General features: G+C 38.1%; 1 protein-coding gene across 12 annotated transcripts in view; it reads right to left on the bottom strand.

The window, feature by feature from the left end:
* KCNC2 (potassium voltage-gated channel subfamily C member 2) overlaps positions 1 to 22892 on the bottom strand; it is a 243879-nt gene extending 220987 nt beyond the window's left edge. For 11 of the 12 annotated variants that reach the window (XR_008378954.1, XM_053585401.1, XM_053585399.1 and 8 more), the window contains exon 1: positions 22185 to 22886. Coding sequence is in view for 11 of the 12 variants with exons in the window: in XM_053585401.1 (XP_053441376.1) it covers positions 22185 to 22871 (687 nt within the window). In the remaining variant the exon portion in view is untranslated. Of the gene's footprint in view, positions 1 to 22184 lie in introns of all 12 variants that reach the window. The other variant, XM_053585397.1, reaches the window with a different exon arrangement.
* Between the last annotated feature and the right edge of the window lie 366 nt (positions 22893 to 23258).

The following is a 23258-nucleotide window of genomic DNA, read 5'->3' as shown; positions in this document are numbered from 1 at the left end:
CTTTTGGAAAGATGTTTGGAGAACATTAGAGATCTAAAAATAGATCTGCCATTCAATCCTATAAATCCTCTACTAGGCATATACCCAAAAGACCAAAAATCACATCATAGCAAAGATATTTGTACCAGAATGTTTATTGCAGCCCAATTCATAATTGCTAAGTCATGGAAGAAGCCTAAGTGCCCATCGATCCACAAATGGATTAATAAATTGTGGTATATGTACACCATGGAATATTATGCAGCCTTAAAGAAAGATGGAGACTTTACCTCTTTCATGTTCACATGGATTGAGCTGGAACATATTCTTCTTAGTAAAGTATCTCAAGCATGGAAGAAAAAGTACCCAATGTACTCAGCCCTACTATGAAACTAATTTATGGCTTTCACATGAAAGCTATAACCCAGTTACAACGTAAGAATATGGGGAAGGGGCAAAGGGAAGGGAGGGAGGGCGGAAGGGAGCGGAGAGAGGATGATTGGTGGGATTACACCTGTGGTGCATCTTACAAGGGTATATGTGAAACTCAGTAAATGTAGAATGTAAATGTCTTAACACAAAAACTAAGAAAATGCCAGGAAGGCTATGTTAACCAGAATGATGAAAATGTGTCAAACGGTCTATAAAAACCAGTGTATGGTGTCCCACGATCGCATTAATGTACACAGCTATGATTTAATAATAAAAAAAGAGTAAAAGAAAAAGAATATACTTAGTGTGCTTTGAACTTCTTTAAAAATATTTTAATTAATGGTCTTTAAAATTTTTTGAGGCACATCTAAGATCCTCACACAGCATACATTGTGTCTTCTCACACCCGTTGATGCTGGTTTAGACATTAGATTTGAGTTTTTGGTAATTACACTAATTCCTTTATAATAGAATGACTAATAAAATTTCTGGCCTGCTGCATGTGGTGAAAGTTTCATTTGCAAATGCTTCTGTACTTCGACTTTTTAAAGCTATTGTATTCATATTTTTTATAATGTTAATAAACGACTACTGGACAAAATTTAGAAATACATAATTTTTATGACAAAAATTAAGTAACCTCAAGTCTCTATAATTCAGTTATATAAACAACTTTCTTTACTAGTTCTTAACACTTAACTCACCATATACTTATTGAAATTAATAATAATATACCAAATAAGAAAAATTTAAGCCTGCTACAATAATATTTTAGGGTAAACATTTTTCCATGTTATTCAAATTTTTCATAGTTTTAACAATAAAAGATTCCAACCCTTATCACCTTCTGTTTTAAATTAAAGTTATTATTACTTAATTTTAGCTATTATAAAACAACTATTCAAGGAATACTTTTATGCAAAAATTAGTTTCCTTATATTCAATACACTCATATATTGAATTCCTAAAATTAAGATTATTGTATAAAGAAACAATTTTGCTGATTACAAAGGCAACAGTATTTCACCAGTCTTCCTGTGCTTGAACAGACTGCCATTAACTTGCATAAAGACATTCTTATTTTCATGTTACTTTATTTTTTTTTAATTCTTGATCCCTTGGTATATTAAAAAATCATGTACTCAAAACCCTCAAATATTGTCTTGAATAGTGGCCAAAGTCAAAATCATACAGTATTGAACTAAACCCTTGTTTCACAAAATTGGTGTCTTCCCATCTCAGTCCTGAAGTTTTACATTTAAAAAAAATCACTCATATAAATAAATAAATAAATAAAAGTACACAAATCAAAACTCAAATAAACAATTACATCATTTAAAAAAAAAAAAAAAAAAGATGCCTGGCCAGGTGTGGTGGCTCACTTCTGTAATCCTAGCACTCTGGGAGGCCAAGCTGGAAGGATAACTTCAGGCCAAGAGTGTTAGAACAGTCTGAACAACAGTGAGACTCAATCTCCACCAAAAATATAAAAATAAGAATGCCTTAAGGACAGAACTTCATCAAAGATATTCCATGAAACTGGATGTTTCAAAAAAAAAAAAAGAAAAAGAAAAAGAAAGAGAGAAAGAAACTTGGCAGACAAACATTTTTTCTTTTTGTTTTAAGTGAGATTTTTCAGGGGCTTTACTATACAATGTGCACTTGAATTTGCAAGTGGAGCGAGGGTGTGACTCATTGGCCAAACCAAGTTTGTTTTCTGTGATACAACATATCAGGGGACTTGTGTGCTGAAGAACACACTTATGCTTTCGAAGATAATGCCCTTAGTATGACATGACCATTGTTTAAAACATTTTGTAAGTCTTCATTGGAAAGGACTTCAAAAGGCAATTTACTGAACACTAGAAAATAATTCTCCTTGAATTATGCTTATAGGTGTGCTCTTTTATTCCAACCCTTTTCTTTGTCCTAATTTTTCTCAGGTATGTTCCTTCACCTGCTTTTTTCTCACTTACTGAATTATACTGGGAGCTCACAGTAGAGCACGCTGGCACTACTAGGAAGGAGAGGTTGGTGTTTTGTGGAAGAGACACAAGGAAGACTGAGCAGAGTGGCTGGGGACCCAGTTAAAGGTGGAGACAAGACACAATCTTTGGGTGTATATCACAAAGCGGACTGCTTAATTTAATTGTCCATAGACTATGGACTGTCTGAAAATATCACAAGTAATATCATAAATACAGTAACCTGAATACTATAAGTGAAAATTATGTCAACTCAGATTGCTAGATATTAAGAATGTATATATTTAAAACACTCACATATTTAAAAATACTACTGTAACAAAAAGATGGATTTTCCTAAAGCTCTAAGTAGTTACTGAGCTTTCCTTAAATAGTATTATTGTTGTGTACAATTATTTAGTGATAATTAAAAGCCCTGTTTTTCTTTTTTGCTAAAGTCATGGCTTTTATGAGTAAAATATACTAGGAACAGCCTCACAATATACAAATGACAGAAGTTGTAGAAGAGCCAGTAAAAACAGAAACAGAAGGTCATTTGAACTATGTTGGTCCAATAACATTTTAATGAAAATTCTATTTCACCCTTTCTCTATCTTTAGAACCACACAAATCGCTTCTGGCAAGAACCCAACCGTGTCTGCTTTTGGTCTGGGAGTGCGGATGGCCAGAGGAGTTATTTATCTCTGAGCACAAAGGGCTTCAAAATTTAGAGTTGGAGCTGCAGTAGACTTGTAGGCACAGTAAGTATGCTTATTCAGAAAACTCTGTGTGTACACTAATGCTAAAAATAGTGAGGAAAAACTGCAAAATGAAAGGTCAATTAAAAACTTCCTTCTAATTTTACTTTAAAACACAATGGCCAGGTCTAGCAAATAAAAATACAAGATCCCTGTTAACTTGGTAATAAATTTCAGATAAAGAACAGGTTTTTTTTTTTAGTATGAGTATGACCCAAGATTCACTATAAATACTTTGTTGGGTATCTGAACTTGAAAGTTAACCGATGTTTTATCTGGCAAACTTCAGCCATAAAAACATATAACAATGGGCGGTGCCTGTGGCTCAAAGGAGTAAGGTGCCAGCCCCATATGCCGGAAGTGGGGGGTTCAAACCCAGCCCCGGCCAAAAACTGCAAACAAAACAAAACAAAACATATAACAAGGTGACACACTACAATTAGCCAGGAAATTAAAGACAAAAATCAACAATATGGCAGAATGCAGGGAGGATTTATATTCATTGCAATACCTATTAAGTTAAGGTACTAAGACTAGTTAAGAGTTGATATTTATAGCAACTTGTTGAAACTCTAGAAATAGGCAGAATGAAAATTGACAGGATTCTAGAAATTTGAAAACTCCATTCAGCTTGAAAATTATAGTTGGTGCAGGTGTTACCTCTAGCCAGAAAAAAATACATTAGCCATTAGCCAAGAATCAGTCCACCAATGATCTATCAAGGAGTGGGAGTTACTTTGTAAGAGGGATGAACTCTACTTTTTTCTCAATCTGCAAAAAGTTATCAATATGGCCATGTCCCTAGAACCAGCAGTGCAACAAAGGGCAGGGCTTCTTCTGAGTCATGTCCCTTAACATCTGATAATTGTTTCTCTCCAAGATGCATCTGCAAGTTCAAGCCATGGGAGCCCGTGGGCGATTGGTGCATGCTGAGAAGTGTAGTTTTCCACCTACAACACAGTGACCAGTCTTCTGGGAAAACTCTTCTTTGACCATGACTCTGTACTAGCCTGTGCTAGGCATCGTAATTCATTAAACAAAAGTTACCTCGTTCACCGCATACTATTTGATCATTCATCCCCTACATCTCATTTAGAGAAGTAGGCAATGGTATCAAAAATGTTCTTTTACTTCCTGTCTACCCAGAGTCCACACCTGACCCAATTATGGTCAAGGCGGTGATAGCAGGTGGTCAGCTCTGTTCAACCTACAGCCTACTGATAAAACATACAAAATCTTAAAACTCTCTTCAACAACCTCCTGGATTTTCTACATATGAACTAATGAAAAGAGGCTCTCTTGTCCTGAGGCCCAGCCATACAAAAAAGCATTTAATACATATCACCAATTATTAGGTTAAAGATTTTGAACATCAGCCAGCCTTTACACTTCCTGTAATAATGGGCTATCATTTATAGATTGCTCTTTGTGTCATACACACTCTGCTAGCACATTGAATACATTATCTCGTGTAATTGTCATCATCTAATTCTCATAACTCATTTTAGGAGAAGGCTTTTTTTTTTTTTGAGACAGAGTCTCACTATATCACCCTCTGTAGAGTGAAGTGGCATCATAGCTCACAGCAACCTCAAACTCTTGGGCTTAAGCATTTCTCTTGCCTCAGCCTCCCAAGTAGCTGGGAGTATAGGCTACAATGCCTGGCTATTTTGTTGTTGTTGTTGTACTTGTCATTGTGATTTAGCAAGCCCTGGCCAGGTTGGAACTCGCATGTGGCTGGCACTCTAACCACTGAGCAATGGACGCCGAGCAGAGGAGGTTCTTTTACAAAAAATGAAATATGAACTTATGAAAATGAAATGAAATGAAATATGATTATCCAACATTTCAAAAAATGAAATATGATTATCCAACAGCATGCAACTAACTTGTTGTAGGGTCATATGCTTTGATTGTTCTCTGACTACCTTTCTTTTTTCTTTTTCTTCTTTTTTTTTTTCCAAGGCATTCTATTATTGCTCCAGGCTAGAGTGTCATGGTGTCAGTCTCACTCACAACAACCTCTGACTCATAGGTTTAAGCAATCCTACTGCCTCAGTCTCCCAAGTAGCTGGGACTACCAGTGCATGCCACAAGCCCAGCTAATTTCTGCTACTTTTGGTAGAAACAGGGTCTCCCTCTTGCTTAGGCTGGTCTCAAACTCAGGATCTCAAGGGATGTTCCCACCCCGGCCTGAGTGCTGGCCTTACAGGTGTGAGTACCGTGCCTGGCCTCTAACTCCCTTTTTGCGCTCTCTACCCCTGCTTTGCTTTGCTCCCCTCATCCCATCTTACCAATTTCCATTTCTTTCTTTCTTTTTTTGCAGTTTCTGGCCAGGGCTGGGTTTGAACCCACAACCTCCAGCATATGGGGCTGGCACACTACTCCTTTGAGCCACAGGCGCTGCCCCAATTCCCATTTCTTGAATATTTCTTTATCTCTTTTGGTGAAATTCTACACTTTCTTTGCATCTTATCCATATGTCACACCCTTCTAGGGACTTTTCCAGACCCAAGATATGTTTAGGGCCCCTGCCTATACTCACAACATTGGAATGTTCCTATCCTGTTTTTCTTTTCCTACACTGTATTATTTCTAAATATTAGATAACATGTTTCAAGAAACAAAATCATGCCTCCAAAAATTCTGTAGTAAACCAAGATAAGTTTTCATATGAGAATTCAACAGAAAGGTATCCTGTGATTATGTGAAAGCCCACACACATATATTCAAGCTATTCCCGAGTTTCATAAAGAAATTTAGTATATATAGCATGCCACAAAGAAGTGTTTCCAAACTGATGCAAAAACGACGAAATATTGTCAAGTCAGGAAAGCAATAGTAGTAACTAAACAAGTACAAATGTGTTCGAAAATTATGACTGTAAAAAAAGTTATAAATTCTATGTGTATAACGAAAACAGGAAGAGATAGGATAGATTAGTTATAACTTATAAATTACAAACTGAATTATCACTGATATATGATGTAGCCACAAAAGCTAAGACAATAAGCTTAAACACTATTTCAGTTGATAAGAATTCAGTAAGAGATATATGCATAAAAGTAGTGTCTAACTCATGTGCCATCAATGACAGGTGAAAATGTAATGGACTGTGAGATATCATTAACACCAACCAAACATAAAATATTTAGTAATAATGTTTAAAATAAACACATAGGACCTATATGAAGTAAGCTATAAAATTATCTTAGACCTAAAACTAGATTTAAATACAACGAAAAGGTACTATGTTCCTACCTATGAATGTTAAATATTTAATTTAAAATAAAACTCTACATACCCTTAGGGCTACAATTGTCTTAGAGACAATGAAATTAATTTCTAATAATCTTTGGGAGGAAAGGGCCATTTTCTTCCTCAGTCTATCCTCCAATCCCTGTTGTAAAAACATTTACTTTTATAATTTATACATGTTTCTTTAAATGACTTTCTCAGTTCTTGGCTCAGTGTCTGTAGCTCAGCAGCTAGGGCACCAGCTGCATACACTGGGGCTGGCAGGTTCGAACCTGGTCCTGGCCTGCCAAACAATAACAACTGCAACAAAACAACTACAATGACAACTGCCAAACCATGACAACTACGACAACAACAACAAAAATAGCCAGGCGCTGTGGCAAGCACTTGTAGTCCCAGCTACTTGGGAGGCTGAGGCAAGAGAATTGCTTAAGCCCAAGAGTTGGAGGTTGCTGTGAGCTGTGACGCCACGGCACTCTACCCAGGGTGACATAGATACTCTGTCTCTAAATAACTCTGTCATAGTTATTTAGATACTCTGTCTCTAAATAAATAAATAAATAAATAAATAAATTTAAAAAAAAAATGACTTTCTCAGTCCTGCTGTCTTCCATAGTTGGGTGAACAATTTGGGCATTATTAGGTTTTACTTGTAATACGTGCAGTCTTCACCACATTGGTTTATTCTAGATACCACAGAGGAAAAATCAGCTTTGGATATTTCTAATTTATTAAATGAAACAAAGTAACAACAATGTGATGAACAGGAATCCTCTTTCCTGCTCTTTGTCTAATTTCTTTGCTGGGGCAACAGCCACTCTTCAGCCTCTTTTCCTAGGACACACCACCCTTCAGTGAAGGTCTCCGTTCCGTGTAATTACTGGGCCAGTCAGGGCCATCTATTACTGTGAGTCAGCTGCGTCACATGCTGGGGACTTGACATTTGGTTTCACTGTCAATGTCTCTGAGTAAAAACTTAGAAGTACATAATATGTAAACATTATTTCAACTTAATGGTGTGTTTTCCATGGAGACTTGGAAACATCTGTTAAGCCATCAAAGGTCGTGGTTCTTACAAATGTATTCTCAGTGGGCAGGTAGCAAATTAAAAATTTCACTATTGCTCAAGTAATAATTTTCAAGATTTTTTTAATGTTAGTCTAACAAGCTTCTCATGGCAATGACAAAATCACACACTACACCTAGGCTTCAAATTTTCTCATTATGAGTATGTATGAATTTGAATATCAGAATAGATGAAAAAGTGAGAAAGGAAATTGGGCTCAAAGAGGGGAAGAAAAACATTGCCTGTGTTGAAGAACCATAGAGGCAGATACCCCCGCAGGCAAGGAATCTCATGGAATTAAACAGATAGTGATAGGGTGGCACCTGTGGCTCAAGGAGTAGGGCGCTGGTCCCATATGCCGGAGGTGGCGGGTTCAAACCCAGCCCCGGCCAAAAACCATAAACAGATAGTAATAAAAACATAAGCTTCAATGATCTATTGCACAAAATAGTGACTAAAGTAATAAAGCACTATATATTTTAAAATTGCTATAAAAAGTGGATTTTAAATGTTTTCACCACAAAAAATTTGAGGTGATGGATTTAATTACCCTGATTTAATCATTCTACATTGTAAACACATAACAATATGACATTGTGCCCTATAAATATATACACTTTTTAACAATCTAGGGAGAAAATAACCAAGCACTGTTCATAACTCTAGGGAACAACAAAAAGAATGAAATAGTGTCCTTATACACAAGTTTGTAACTAGTATGGTCTATACCAGCAATTCTCAACCTGTGGGTTAGGACACACAGGAACTTATTAAAGGGTTGCGGCATTAGGAAAGTTAAGGACCACTGTCCTATACACATATAACAAAATTCAAGTTGAAGATAATAAATCTTATTCCCTTACCCAAATCCCATTAAAATGATGAAAAAAATCACAAGGATTAAAAACAGGAAAAGTTGCTGTCACTGGACTAGAAATTCTAAGATATAAAGCAAACAGGATGAGGTGAGGGGAAGGCAGGTTGAATATGGTGCGATGTGGGTCAGTACAGGTGCAGGAGAGGAGAGGTGGGCGGAGAAAAGAGAAAGGAAAGATAACTCTGTACTGACCGAAATACTCTAAAGTTCCGTCTCCAAACAAAACTCCCTTTCTCAGACTTTCACAGGACTTTCGGCATGCCCGTCTGCTCCTCCTACGCTGTGTTGTAAAGGGAATCCTGTTTTGCAAGATCCTGCCTATCTACTCCCCTCACTTCAGAGTCAGGCCCACCCCCTCGATTCTGGACTTCTAGCCTCCCAAACGGTAAGAAGACAGGTTTCTGTTGTTTTAAATAACACTCTTGTTGTAATTTGTGATGAATTATTTTAGCAGCCTTAATTCAGTTAGTTGCACGCTATAATACAGTGTCTACCAGGTGATGTGGAAGCTTAGAGAAAGAAAGTGACTGCTTTAGAGAGAGTTTTGAGGGTGTCAAGTAAGAGCTATGCAGGATTTTGAAAGATGATTGAGTCCATCAGTTAAACCACGGGGGAGGGGTCATTCAGGCTGTGGGATGGTAACGGACAGGAAAGGGAGCACATTTCTTCTGCTCAGGAATGGCAAAAATGTTACCTGAGTGCCACCATATCTTTGGTAGTGGAGTTGTAAGAACAGTGCCTAGGAGCATGGGTGTCACAAGACCCTGAAGAGCCGTGCTATGAGATGTGATCTCAGTGTGTAGAGCAAGGAAAGGGATAAAGGCTTTTAAATCAAGAAGATGTTGTGTGTTTGTGCTTCAGAAGGAATTACTGGGCCTTGTGTCTGAAGTCACCATCTTTCCAGTTTATCTCTTTGGTACTTGTTTTCATTTTCTTTTTCTTCCTCACTACATTGTTCCTTCTTGGACTTTTCTAAAAACTTCAGATGAAGGGCAGCACCGTGGCTCAGTGAGTAGGGTGCTGCCCCCATATACTGAGGGTGGCAGGTTCGAACCCAGCCCCAGCCAAACTGCAACAACAACAACAAAAAATTAAGATTAATATAAGGGTACATACAATTAGGTTATGTTGTTTGCATTTGTTAGGTAAAGTCCAAGTTCCAGTTGAGCCTTTCACCCAGGAGTTATGCCTTATACCCCCACCTGATGGGTGAGAGCTTCTGCCACCCTCTTCCCCCTCAAATTTAAATGTGTTTTTCTCTCATGTGGGTATGCAGTTGTTCATCTACTAGTTTCATATTAATACTGAGCCCACTGGAGGATTGCTTTTTCCATCTTTGTAATAATTTCCTTAGGAGGATGCTCTGTGGTAAGTATACCATGGGGTACTATTCAGCCATCAAGAAAGATGGAGACTTTATATCTTTTCTATTTACTTGGAAAGATTTGGAGAACATCCTCCTACGTAAAGCATCACAAGAATGGAAAAGCAAATTTTATTTAAAGCAATTTTCCAAAGTGTAAACTACTAAATTGCATTACCATTTTTTAAATCCCTACTTCAATTCAGTTTCTAGCTTTGAGATGTACTTGGACCACTTTCTATTCTATAGAAATTATGCAATAATCAATATTATTTTCTTGGGCTTTAAAAACCAAAGTGGTAGCAACACAAAGCTTATATTCCTATATTTCTCTTCTTTTTGTTTTCTTTTTTTTGCGGGGGTGGGGGGAGTATTGCTTCTTTATTTTGATATTCAATAAGAGGACTGCTTATCCCTTCACTAATTTTTTATGGTGGTAAATTATAGTAACCAAAAGTTGTAAGGGACATTCTTAGCATCTACTTTCACAACCATAAAGTCTGTGAAATAGCCTTGTGTAATTGTCTAACTGACATAGAGAAAAGGAAAAATCACAAAACATAATACCAAGTAGAATAGTGTTAAATCTCATGAAAGAATAACTATACACGAACCAGCTTCTCAAATTATAACCACCAATTCTTGAACTAGAAAAAAAATCAGAAAAGTTCTCTGGTCCCATTATGCAAATAGAAACTAGGGGAACATTCTGGATTTTTCTGTCTACCTCATTCACTGCACCTAAACAAAACTCTCCATCTGTGTCCATTTTACTTCACCCTCTTGCCATTCAGTCGCTTACCTATATTACGTATTCAATAACAGGCAAAACTGTGTCCCTCCTGAAAAACTTATACTTGCCCTCATCCAGTTCAATAATTTCTTCAGCTACAAAGGTTTCAGAATGATTTTCTCAATTACAAATGTATGTCACAGCTCTGCTCAAAATCCTTCAAAATCTCCCTGTAGTACACAGCAAAAGGACCCCTGAAGACCCCTGTCTCAGCCTGAGTCCTGGCACATCTCAAACACCCGCTTGGGTTAATTCTGAGAACAGGTCCAGAATAGAACAAGGAAGTTCCCTGAGTTCCCAAGAACTCCTAGCAACAGGTAAAACAAGGGTAGAACTTACCCCAACCCCCAGCAATGGCTAAACAATGGTTAAAAGAATTACCTACGCGAAGTTCCCAGGGTACTGCATCCCCCAAGTTGTCCCCATGCCAACCACCATGTAGTACACCACGCGATCACCATGCTGTAGCCCCCCTGAGCCAACTCTGTAACCCTGCCCCTGAGCTAACCAGCCACATCCTGATTCTATGCTCCCCAGCTTGCCTGCCAACACAGCACAAAACAAGTATAAAAGGCAGCCTGTTTTTCTCTTCAGGGCCGTTCACCTTTGGGCGGCAGCCTACCTGTGCAGGTGTAATAAATCACCATTTAATTTATACCTGAAGTGAGGGCCGAGTCTTTCTTACAGGTGGCAAATAATTACAACATCCCCATTACCAACAAGGAAGGACAAGACCTTCTCCGTAGAACTTATCGAGCATTTCCAGCCAACCCCAGCACCTGCCTCCTGGCACATCTCCCCATCTGCCCTGTGCTCCAGCTGTATTCTATTAACCACAGGACCTCGAACAGACCACGCCTTCCTTCCTTCTTGAAACTGTTTAGATTTCCCCACTGCCATAAAATCTAGCTGTTTTCTCATCGCCTCTGTACAAACAGGAGTATATTTTTCCCCAGGAATATTTTATCAACCTTTGCAAGACTGTGTTAACCTCCAAAGTGCCCTCTAGAAATACTACTGTACTTGAAATTATGAAAGATATTATGAAATTGTACTATCATCATCAACCTTTTGTTGTTCTCTTCCAGTAGACTACAGGTATGTTAAGGGCAGGGAATATATCCTTACCCCTCCACCTTGCCATTTGCAAAATGCCTGGTATATAAGACATTCATGTTAGATATTGTTCTAATTAATCACTATTTAATCATAAATGAAAGAATGACTTCTACCACTTTCTAGTCATTTAGTATCCAAGTGAAAAATCTCAAGGAGTAACAACTTCTTTCTTCATGAACATCTAAATGCCAGCAAGTCCTCTTAAGTGAGCGAGTGATTACAATCACTCGTTACAGTACCTCTAAAAATAACTAATGTTTGCCTCACAGAATAATAATAAGTATAATAACAATAATTCAAATGACATTTCTAGAACTAGACCTGTATTATAGGTGTGAACATGCTCAGTGCAACCTTATAGAAATCCACTGGGTCGGACACTATAATTTTCTCCCATCTGCAAATGAGAGGAAGGAGGCTTAAAGAAGGACCTTGCTGAAGATATAAAACATAGCCTGTTAACACCCACAGAACTGGAGGTATATAAACACACTTTGAAAAATACGAAGTCTAAGGGTGATTGTTCTCTTAATTCATTGCTAAATCGTATTGTTTCTTTCAGCAGTTGTATCACAGTCCTGGCACATATGGGGCAAGTAGCCAGTTACAAACCAACACACATTCACCTGATGTGAATCTCACCCAAATCCTAGTGACGTAAGATCTTGGGAGTGAGAACTGATAAGTAAAATTTGAGTCACCATCATAGGTGATTCATAGGCACATCTAAATTTGGGAAGTGAAAATTTTAAGTAAACTGAAAAAACTGTAGTGTCCAGTCCAGTCCTGACTGAGTCTTGTATGTCAGCAGGGAATCTTATTCGTAAACAGCCCAGTAGTCCCTTCCTTCCCAATTTCCACCCTCCCTCGCCTCACAGGTCTGTGGATTTGCTTATGTGTTGTCCCCTGCCTCTGGTCTTTCTGTTACTCAATGTTACATGCCACAGTATTTTCTGTTTAGCTTCCATGTTTGCTCACTACCCTGTTGGCCCTCCCCTTGGCTGCTGAGAAATGCCTAATAATCTTTTGGGAATTAGATAAAATGTCATCTCCTCTGTGTAGGTGAGTGGGCCCACCCTAGTCTGTGTGTCTACACCATTCCGGTATCTCAGTGGTAGCACTTAGTATATTCTATTATAACCATGGTTTTAGAATTCTTCTTTTCCTACAGAATACAAGTGTCTCAAAGACAAACACCAAATTTTATCAATTTTTAATTCTTAGTACATACCTAGTCCTGGCCAATAGTTGAAGCTCAACAACTGTCAGCTGAGAGATTCAAAAACATTAAAATAATTGATGCTTTGTTCTCTCCCAGTTTGTTTAGTTAAGGGAGAAATATACAAATGCTTGACAACCAATCCATACAAATGAAGGTAGAGGAAAAACAAAAAGACTATTGATAAAAGGACCCTGCCGTGAAGTACATTATCAAGTACTCTGACAACTGCACTTACCTCTAAAAACGAAAGTCACTTAGAAACCGCCTAAGACAGATAAATCAGAGATGATACATCAATGATACATAAATTGAAAGATAAACAGAGCTTTAAAACAATTACTAAATCAAAAAAAAAAAACTAAGAACTTACAGCATATACATGTTACAGCTAAAAACTGAATAGCAAACTCAGAGAAGAAATTGAAGCAATTAGTTAAAGAAAATCCTAGTTTTACATCAAGACTAATCATTTTTGAATGCCATCAAAGCTTAATAGTACAGTAAAACATACTTGGTTTCATTAGTTGGCTTAAATTTTATATTTCTGGCATTTCACTCTAAGTATCAAAGTATAGTCAACACCATTATGAGCTTACAAATTAAGCATAAGTTCACAAATGATACAAATATGATAGTTGCTCAATGTTGCTGCATCTATGAATCATTTTATATGGCTGTTTAGGTTCACTACGTAATAATAATAAAATTCTAATAGATTAAAAAAATCAAAGGGATTCTCTTTCCACAGACAGGGGCCAGTATGAGGTTCTATTTTATCCATTTGCTATACATCCACTTGACGTATAGGTTTCATTAAGGGTAATCTAATAACTTTTATAATAGTGTCCTCCTTGCTCACCACGGGAAGCACAAAATAGAGAGCCAGGGCAGCTGAAATAATAAGTTAAACTGTAATAACAATACTGTTCTGTTTTCCTCAATATCAATTTTACTGATTTTAATTTCTGTTGTATAATTTGCAACACAGACACAAATTTAACATAAATAATGAATGTGTTTAACCCTTTCATTGAACCCTAATCTGACAAAGCAGTTAAATAAAATCGTATTGGTCCAAATAGTTTTTGCTTACACATAATTCATAAACATATAGTTTTATATTTGTAGTAAACTATATATTTTATATTTGACTCTTAATTTTAGAGTCAAATACTACTACTTGACTATATTAGACAACATTATTTAAAATTAGTATTTTATAAAAGTTGTATTTGCATCTTATCATTTACTGAACAACTTAAAAATGCTCGATAAATATTGGTGTAAAAAAGGAGAATGTCTGTGGTCAAAAGTTGGCAGTTGTTCATACCTAAGTCATGTCTATGTCAATGCAGAAGAAAACACCTTCCTCTGCTGTGACCAAATCACAGAAAAATCTGTAAAGACTATCTCAGCTTTTGCTCCAATTTTTAAAGACGTCAACAGTGCGATCAAATACATGAAGAAGGGCAAGGCTGTAAGATCTGGCAGCACACCCAACCAACACTCTCAAACAAAGATGAAGAGGACTCTACTGAGGCGGCTGCAGAGGATCTTCTGGACTCATGGAGCACTGTGGATGTGTCAGATTACAAAGAGGTGCTTGTCATTATTAACTTTCAGGAGAGGAGACCAGTCAAGTGATTGAAGCTATTAAAGAGTACTTTTTTTCAGAAATTACCAGCAATATTTTGCCCCAAGTCCTTCTGTTTTGATTCCCGTAAACTGCATCCTCTTGGACACTCCCATAATTGTAACATTGCTTTATGTTTCCATCATACCACCTGCATCTGACTGTCCACTGAAGAAAGGAAAAGTTTTCTGCATCTACTTGCTGACCTCACAACAGCATCCAACCTCTTTTGTGGATCTCCAGCAGCTCCAAACACATTTTACTTCTCTAATTCGCCAGTTGTCCCTGAGTAAACCCACCATGACTGGGCTAATTACATTTTAGAAGTCGAGGTTCTTCTGTATAAAACATATTACTTATTGCCAATAGGTTGAATTTAAAAAGGACAAAAATCAAAACAGTAAATCAAACAAGAGTAGTAAAACTTATTACAAAAGACATTACACAAAAAGGATCAAAGGCAAGATGGGTATCGTTTCTTACTTATCTAAACAAATCCTGGCTCAGCTTGGGAGGAAAGGCTTCTGTAGATCCTCTCACCGGGAGTATGAGGGGAAGGAAAAGAAAGAGGGTAAGTGAACAGGTAGATTCATTTTGAGACTTTTAACGGTAGTGGACAATAATGTGTAGAACCGGTGGAAAACTGGACTCGGAGGGGGCCTGCAAATAAAGTGAATACCTAAGATAGTGACACTTTCTTGATATTGTTGAAAAATAAGACATGCTAGGGGCAGAGCCTGTCCTGACTATCCCCACCCCCCCACCCCACGCTTGCTGCTTCCCAACAGCTAAAATTTGTGCATTTACTGTTCAGCACCTTGTGGATGGAGCAGACCACACAGAATGGGAAGAACACCGAATCAGAAGGCAGACAACCTGAATTCTAGCACTGCTGGTGTCACTAACTAGTTTTGGCTGGAACATGGCAGTTGATTTTTCTGCAAATTGAGGCAATTGCATCAGATGATTGCCAGTTTCATTCTAGTTCTAGTCCTCAAAACCATAAATGTCTATCATATATTTCTGTCTCCAACTTCATTAAAATAGTACTTATTGGATTTGTATATATAAGACACACACACTTCTCAATCAAAACTTTAAGTTATATCCCTACAAGCCTGTTCCATCTTTGTCAACATGCAAATTTTACAACCACATTCCTTGAGTATGTACCTATGTTATAACAATGAATATCTTCTTTTTATGTACATTTGTATTCCCTAAATAGAAAAACTATTATCCTAAAGGAGAAATATGGAGTGTTATACAATACACATACACATTTATTTTGAAATAGGCTTCATCAATGAGGACACTAAAATATAAACTTATGAAGTGCGCTAGACAACATACTATTCTCTGTGATTATTCTGATAGAATAAGTTATGAAAGAGATTAGAACTGAATAATTTGACACTATTTTGTAAACATTTAAATGTGTTAAGCCTATCTGTAAATCTTCAAGTGAATAAGACTTTCCCTTCTGTATAAAATATAGAAAGGGAAAAGGATGGTGTCTTTGACAAGATACTTTTCAAATGGAAATAAAACTGAGATTATCTAATCAGTTACCCTTGTGGGTGGATGGAGACACAGCTGCACTGAATCAGAGACCTAGGAAATGACAGAGCAGATCATCTTTATGGGTTTCATGACAGAGCCACAGCAAAATGATTTCCTGAGATCAATATGTGGTTGAGAGAAAGCTGTTTTCAATGGAAACAGGAAGCTAAGAGCTAACCTGTTTCTATGGTAACCAGAGCAATAGCTATCCAACAGCTGTAGGAAAAAAGGGCAGAAAGTTACAAATGCAAAAAAAAAAAAAAATCGATTCTGGTTTACCTTGTGATTGTGATGGTCCTTAGAGTACAATCAAAATGGGCACAATTGTGTTGGTCCTTCCCCCCACCCTCAGGATCTTTAGCAATAATTATCCTACTAACCTCAAAATCATAGAGCTGGAAAGAAGTTTAGACACTATCTAGTTCGACATGTCACCCCAAATTTTTTGGTTGTTTTATTTTTCAGAATAAGGCAAGAGAAACCAAGACTAAAGAAGACAACATAAATCCTCCAAAGTCATGCAGCTGGTGTTGAACTCAAGGTTAGTCTCATAGTTCCCAATCCAGATGCTTTTCCAATTCTGTTTCCATATAATAGCTAGTCTTGCTATCTTCTCCTCCCAATACTCACATTCTCTCCAATTCCTATTAAAAATATTGACTACACAGTATTAAAATTATTAGCATCCTTCAACCTATTTAAAAAAAAAAAGCAAAAAGCAGGGCTATTCTGCCATAAAAGATTATCTTTACTGCTCTTCTGAAAGAAGACCCCTTCACGATTCAACTAGAATTGAATTAGGGGTACATCGTACATTGATGGTTATTGTTTGGACCATTGGGCACTACATATTTCCTTGTAAAAATCTCTGTTTATCTCCAGTGCCCTTTACTATTTCATTTAGACATATTTTTAAAGTTTGCCATAATAAAAAGGAAATACAACTCAGAAGTTCAAAAAAAAAATACAGGACTTGGGAATTACTTTTACTTTATTTGTAGTAGTAAAAATTAATGGTAGTGATACACATTTTTCAATTGGGAGAGGTTTATTGGTATCTTCATATAAACTTACACATTTCTTTTTCGGTTGTTTTAAAAATGTGCTTTCTGAACAAACAATTTCTTGTCTTTAATTTTGTGAACTCAAGCTTATAAATAACCTCTTAGCACAATTTTACAGAAAAAAGTCTTACCTAATCTGCCCAACTACATTCATCTTTGGCACAACTAATACTCAACAATAGATCAGATCACATAGTGTATGATCGAACACACTTCTGAAAATACAATTGGCAAATGAAGTTCCTTGGTTCTATTAGTAATGTATTGAACTAGATACCTCTAACCCTTTCTAAGTCTCAGAATGTTAGCATAAAATTGAATTTATTTATGAGTTGTACAATGGGTGGCCTAGAAAAGGTCAAAAGCCACTTACATGCTTATGTGGCAAAGCCAAACACACTGGCCCATCACTACAGACACTTCAGGAATACAATGCTTGGATTTACATTGTCAAAAGGTTGGCCATGACTTCTAAGGCATGTGGAAAAAATGAAGGAATGTGGCCACACCCCTCAAGAGTTTAATTGTTTGCGTAAGATTACCCTTCCTCGTATGCAAGGAGAGAGCCTACATGTCATTTTGAAAACAAAACAAATCAAGATTTAAAGAATCTAACATTTTTGTAATAAAATAAAAACTAATAATACCTTAACATGATCATTTCTGAAAGGAATATTTTACTGCAATGCTAGGCAATATTTCTATACAATAATATTTTAAGGAAAATTTATCTTTAATATTTCTGAAATTTTTTTTGCTGTTATCATATTGTATTTTTTCAAATTTAATAGATATTACCTTCATAATTCAACTAGAATTGAATTAAGCACACATAATATATTGATGGTTGTTTTATTATAAATAGAGAGGTATGTTTATTTAAGGGCAAAGGCTCATATCTTCTTTATTTATGCCTTTGCTTTACATAGTTTCCAATCTAGAATGACTGCATAATCAATATTCATTGAATAAATGAGCTTCCTAAAAAGTTTAATTGACAACAGTGTTCTATGAACAAGCTATATGTAGCCATTAATTCTTTTCACTGGAGTAATGCTTAAAAAGTAATAATGAATACATTTTCTTATTTTAATTTTAATATATGATTAAGTTGTCCCTACCTTATAATTTTTTTAAATAAAATGTTACATTTAAAAATGCTAGCATAGTTATTTAGATCATCTTTTCCTTGTTTTGTTTTGTGGTTTGGAGATGAGGAAAAAGAAGACCATAAAAAGTTACATAATAACTTTGCAAATTTCAATCTAATGCTAAACATTGAAATTTAAATTTTAATAGCTATGTGTATTCTTTAATAATGCTGTGGAAATAAAACAATCTAAAATGCTAGCGAAGTGAATCTTTTCAATATTAAAAAAATGATAAATTCACTCACACAGCCCACGTATGAGTCCACATGACTGTGACCCACTGGAGAATGAGACAAAGTTCAAGAGAATATGGGCGAGATCTAGACATGTACCAAAACACACCCCGCCAGCATCTTACATGGGATACCAGGGCAGTTTATTCTTTTGTTTTTCTTTTCTGAAATGCTCTTTGAAAGTAAAAACAAACAAACAAAACAAAAGCTCCAGCAGGTAATCAAGGCTATGCATAAATAAGCGAAGAGCCACACTCTAAATAGAGCTGCATTCTACCACCTCCCCTCCCCCACAAAAATACAAGTGAAAAGAAAAGGAAGAAAGGGAAGCTTACACCTGCTCTCAGCTCTTTAATATGGAACATTTCTTAAATTATCTTTGATTTTACTCTTGTGCCTTTATGCTATTTTTTTAAACTTTTAAAAAAATCTAGAAGTTCTATCAAGGAATTTCTACCTGGTACTGTTCTCCCACTATGCTGTCTTCAGAGGAAAGTACATATGAGCTTCAATTTTACCTAACACTTAAGTATTAAATGGAAAGCATACGGTGCATAACATTTTCACAAATATGCCTATGCATCCCTACTTTTCACTATTTGTAAATATCACTCACTGGCATCAACAGCATAATCTCTCATTTTTTCCCCTGATCTTATTTTCTCCACAACAGGTTTCCATGACAACTTGTATTTGCATTTTTATAAATTTCCATTTTTTGAATAGTATTCTTAAGGAGAAGAATTCAAGAGTATAAAACGTAAATTTATTCATTAAATTAACTAGAACAATTTCGATCTCTCAAATATACATGTTCACTTCATAAATTAAAAGTCGGAAGAGACACGTCAGCGAAAATAAAAGGCAAAACTGAAGTGTCACAAAACTCAATTATCCTTTGCCTATCGCTGTTATTTTAGTCTGCTATTTAGACAATAAAAGTTAGAAATAGAACATATCATTATACAATCGAGCCAATCTCTTCAATAGTAAGAAAGGATAAAAAAAATCATGAAACATGTAAAACAAGTTAAAAAAAAATTCACACACTTAAAATTTTTCATCTCAAGCAATTCAATAAAAGAAGTAATGATAAAAGTAAGACTATATATAAAAATATAAATGCTTAACTTCTATTAAGAATGAGATCCATGGCAGTAAGAGGACAAATGAAACAAATCATTTGACTGCTGATTTATGTTTCCTGCAATTGTGCCCATGAAAAATGTAATTACATCCTGTGACTGTCCAATGTAACTACTTATCAAACTAGTTAGATAACGTTAAGTCAGGCCATCTTCGGAACTGAAAGTGTTCATATAAAAATATTAAGTCACTTTTAAATAGAAGGGTCACTTCTGATTACTCTTTTTTAGGCAACCCATAGTAACTTGGAAAGGGATTCCCCTGAAGGCAAGGCCCCCCAAAGACAGCAAAACATTTAGCCCTGACTGGTCAATAAAAATGGAAAGTTCACAGTCTTCCTTTTATGAAGTTAATTCAAATCCTGTCTTTTTGTTCTATTTTTGATGGTAGAAGGTAAAAATTCTAGGAACTAAAGTCCTGGAACATATATATTTAAAAAGTCACAGATGACCTTTCAAAATTAGAATCGTAGTGACTGTCCAATGCTGCATTAAATCTCCAGAGCCATATGAGCTGCAAAGATCTAGAGAGGTCTGAAGAAGATGTCATGAGACCTCTAGAATAATTTTGGCTTTCTTATGAACTTGGAGTATGTATGACCTTGGCCACCACTTAGTCTTCCTTTGCCTCACCTACAGTACAAAGGGTCTTGACAACACCATCTCCAAGATCTGTGGTTCTTAGCTGATTCTGTTTCAACTTGCTCCTGGATTTGTGTTAATCTTTAGTGTTTCTGTGTTCTTTCCTGGCCCAAAAAGGATGCCAATCAAATCCTCAATATTATTACAATGAAATTTTAGTAATATTAAAAAGAAAAACACCATTTTTAAGTCAATAGTTTACCCTTTTGACCAATAATCAACAGAACCAAATTTCATAGCAATGATGAAAGTTGAACACTTTTTCAAAGTTTTTGCTTTGTGATCTGGCCTGCAATAAAATGTATTATGGATCATACAGAAAAATGATAAAAACTTCTGTCTTTGTTGTGCATGATCTGGAAAAAGAAAAATCACACGATGAGCCTTAAAACAAATTCTGATTATCTTTTTAGCCACCAAGTGGAAAGAGCTTTATGGTACTCAGCAGGAATTTAAAAAAAAAAACAGATGTAATGGTCATGAGCCTGTGATTTAATTTAAATAAATATGTACTTTTTATTTCAGAATAACAACTCTTGTCAAATTTATAGAATGATCTTAAAAGAAAGATTTCAAAGTTGAGGTTATTATCAACTCAGTTTCAACATGTGAATGTGGACATTCCAGAATTTATGTTTGTATTTAAATCCTGACCCAAAAGTGTAGCAATGCTCTAAATTGTCTCTTTCATATTCTATGAAACGGATTTCCAAAGTGGTATCAAAAGCACATCTTCTGACAAGTTAGTAGATAGACAGCTGCATCGTATCAGATGCAGACACTTTTAACATACAAAGGAGGAAAATAAAGAGGAGAGAGCCACTGTGAAGTTGGGAGAATTCCCATTCTTCCCAGGGGTGATTTTTCTGGGTGTCAGAAGTAGCCTGGACACATGCAATTACCAAGATTTAACTAAATGAAACACTCTGTTCTCACATATAATCAAAAAGCATCCACATACTGTCTAATTTTTGGTTATTTGTATTTTTTTTTTTCATTTAAACTGGAGAAGTCATTATTGGTTACTTTTATAAGTCCCTTCATGGCATTTGAAAGAATTAATTGGGAGTGCCAAAGATTAAATTTAAGCTGTCACTTCAACTAGAAATCAAAAAGAAAAATGGAAGCTGGTGTCACAAGATAAAAAGTAAAATAAAGTTTATTGTAATCTAAATTACTCAATTTCAGAAAACTGGGATGACCCAATTGGTTAATCCACCTTCAACCTGTAAGAAACAAGAGATGCAACAGCCCAAGGGGAAGGCTCAAGGCTGGACTGTCCAGCCTGTGGGCAGGCTCTCTGGTCTACTCACTGAAACCAGCAGTCCTGAATTCCTCTCTCTTGGGAAGAGACAAGCCCAAATAGCGTTCTGGGCATTCTCTTCACAAAATGAACCTCCTGACAAACCTTCCCCGTCCCAGTCACATTCACGTGTTCCACATTTCCCCTGCCTCTGTCCTCGGATAAGATAACTAACTGGAGCCACTGCTCTGGGTGAGTCAGAGGTGAAGGGACCTTACTGAAAATGTCCAATAGGGATGACCAGGAGTCACGAAGAGACATCCAAGCTAAAGGAGACATTAGAACAAGGTGAGGGGAAAATGCAGTGGTGACCCCAGTTTCAGGAAAAGGTCTCAGAAGCCTTGTACAGAGAAGTCAGCATTCGCCCCTTGGGTTCCGTCTGCTAAAGTAAATCTGCCTGAGTTGGACCGAGAGGAGGAGGACATGGGGGTGAAGGGTGAGGACTGATGGCCAGGACGCCTGGGTGTGCCCTGCACCGCACAAGCCTCTGACGTCCCGCTAGGAAGCTCCAGTTCTCTCCCGTATCTCAGTCTACTGTCCCCATCTCAGAGGCCCTCGGAAAAGAACAGAGTTGGGGGGAGAGTTAGGGGAAGTTGAGAGAGGTGGAGTCTGGCCTTACCCTGGCTGCCCTGGACGAGTAGGGGTCTTCGAAGAGGGCCCACATGCGCGGCTGCAGCCTCCTCCAGCGGCCGGACTTGCCGTCGGGGCCCCCCAGCCCCGCCGCGTCCTCGATGCCCAGCCTCTTGGCCGCCAGGTCCTCGTCGTCGTCCGCGCTGCCTCCGATGAGGTCGGGGGTCTCGAAGATGTCCAGGGCCTCCTCGGCGTCGCGGTGCTGCCGGTAGGTCATCCAGCAGCAGGGCTCCACGTCGGTCTCGTCGATGCCCCAGAAGGCCAGCTCCTCCTCGAAGAGCGGCCCGCACACGTCGGCGGGGCAGTGCAGCTTGCCGGTGCGGTAGTAGTTGAGCACGTAGGCGAAGACGCCCGGGTGCCGGTCGAAGAAGAACTCGCGGCCGCCCGCGGGGTGGTCGCCGCCGCCGCCGCCGTGGGGGCCGCAGTTGCCGGCGCCGCCCTCGAAGCAGCCGCCAGGGCCGGGGGACAGCGGGGGCGCCAGCGGCGGCGGGGACAGCGGAGGGGGCGACGGCTGCAGCTTGTCGCCCGCCGCGGTCAGGCGGTCGCCCTGGGGCTCGGAGGCGGCGAGCAGGGCCAGGCGAGTTCCGGGCAGGGTCTTGAGGGTGCTGCGGTAGGTCTCGTGGCGGGTGCCCCCGACGTTGAGGATCACCCTCTCGTTGCTCTGGATCTTGCCCATCTCTGTGGCTCAGACATGACTGGGGGGAGGTGAACAGCGCCCAGTTAAAGATCTCGGCCGTCAAGGCACGTCGTGACCCAGGCCGCCGCCCCAGCCCCAGAAGTGGCAGATGGGCTAGGGGCAAAGGGCCCTCCGCGGGAGAGATCAGAGTCCAGCCCTGTCCAGCCCTGTCCCGCCTCTCTCATCACACCTTTCCCGGGTTGCCAGAGAACTACGGAGGTAGCAGCCCAAGTCTTTCTTGACCTGCGATAACACCGTTTTCCCCGCCTCACACCTTCCTTTGGGGGCTCTGACCTGTCCTCCTTCATCTTTCCACCCGTCACCCTTCCGCCCCTCTGTCCCCTCTCAAATCTAAACTGCTCACTTTCGCTAACCCCTTACCTCCCT

This window comes from Nycticebus coucang, chromosome 3, assembly GCF_027406575.1.
Source record: "Nycticebus coucang isolate mNycCou1 chromosome 3, mNycCou1.pri, whole genome shotgun sequence".
In the NCBI taxonomy this organism is placed as follows: Eukaryota; Metazoa; Chordata; class Mammalia; order Primates; family Lorisidae; genus Nycticebus; species Nycticebus coucang.
Note: the sequence above shows the minus strand (reverse complement) of the source record. Positions and strands in the feature narration are given on the sequence as shown.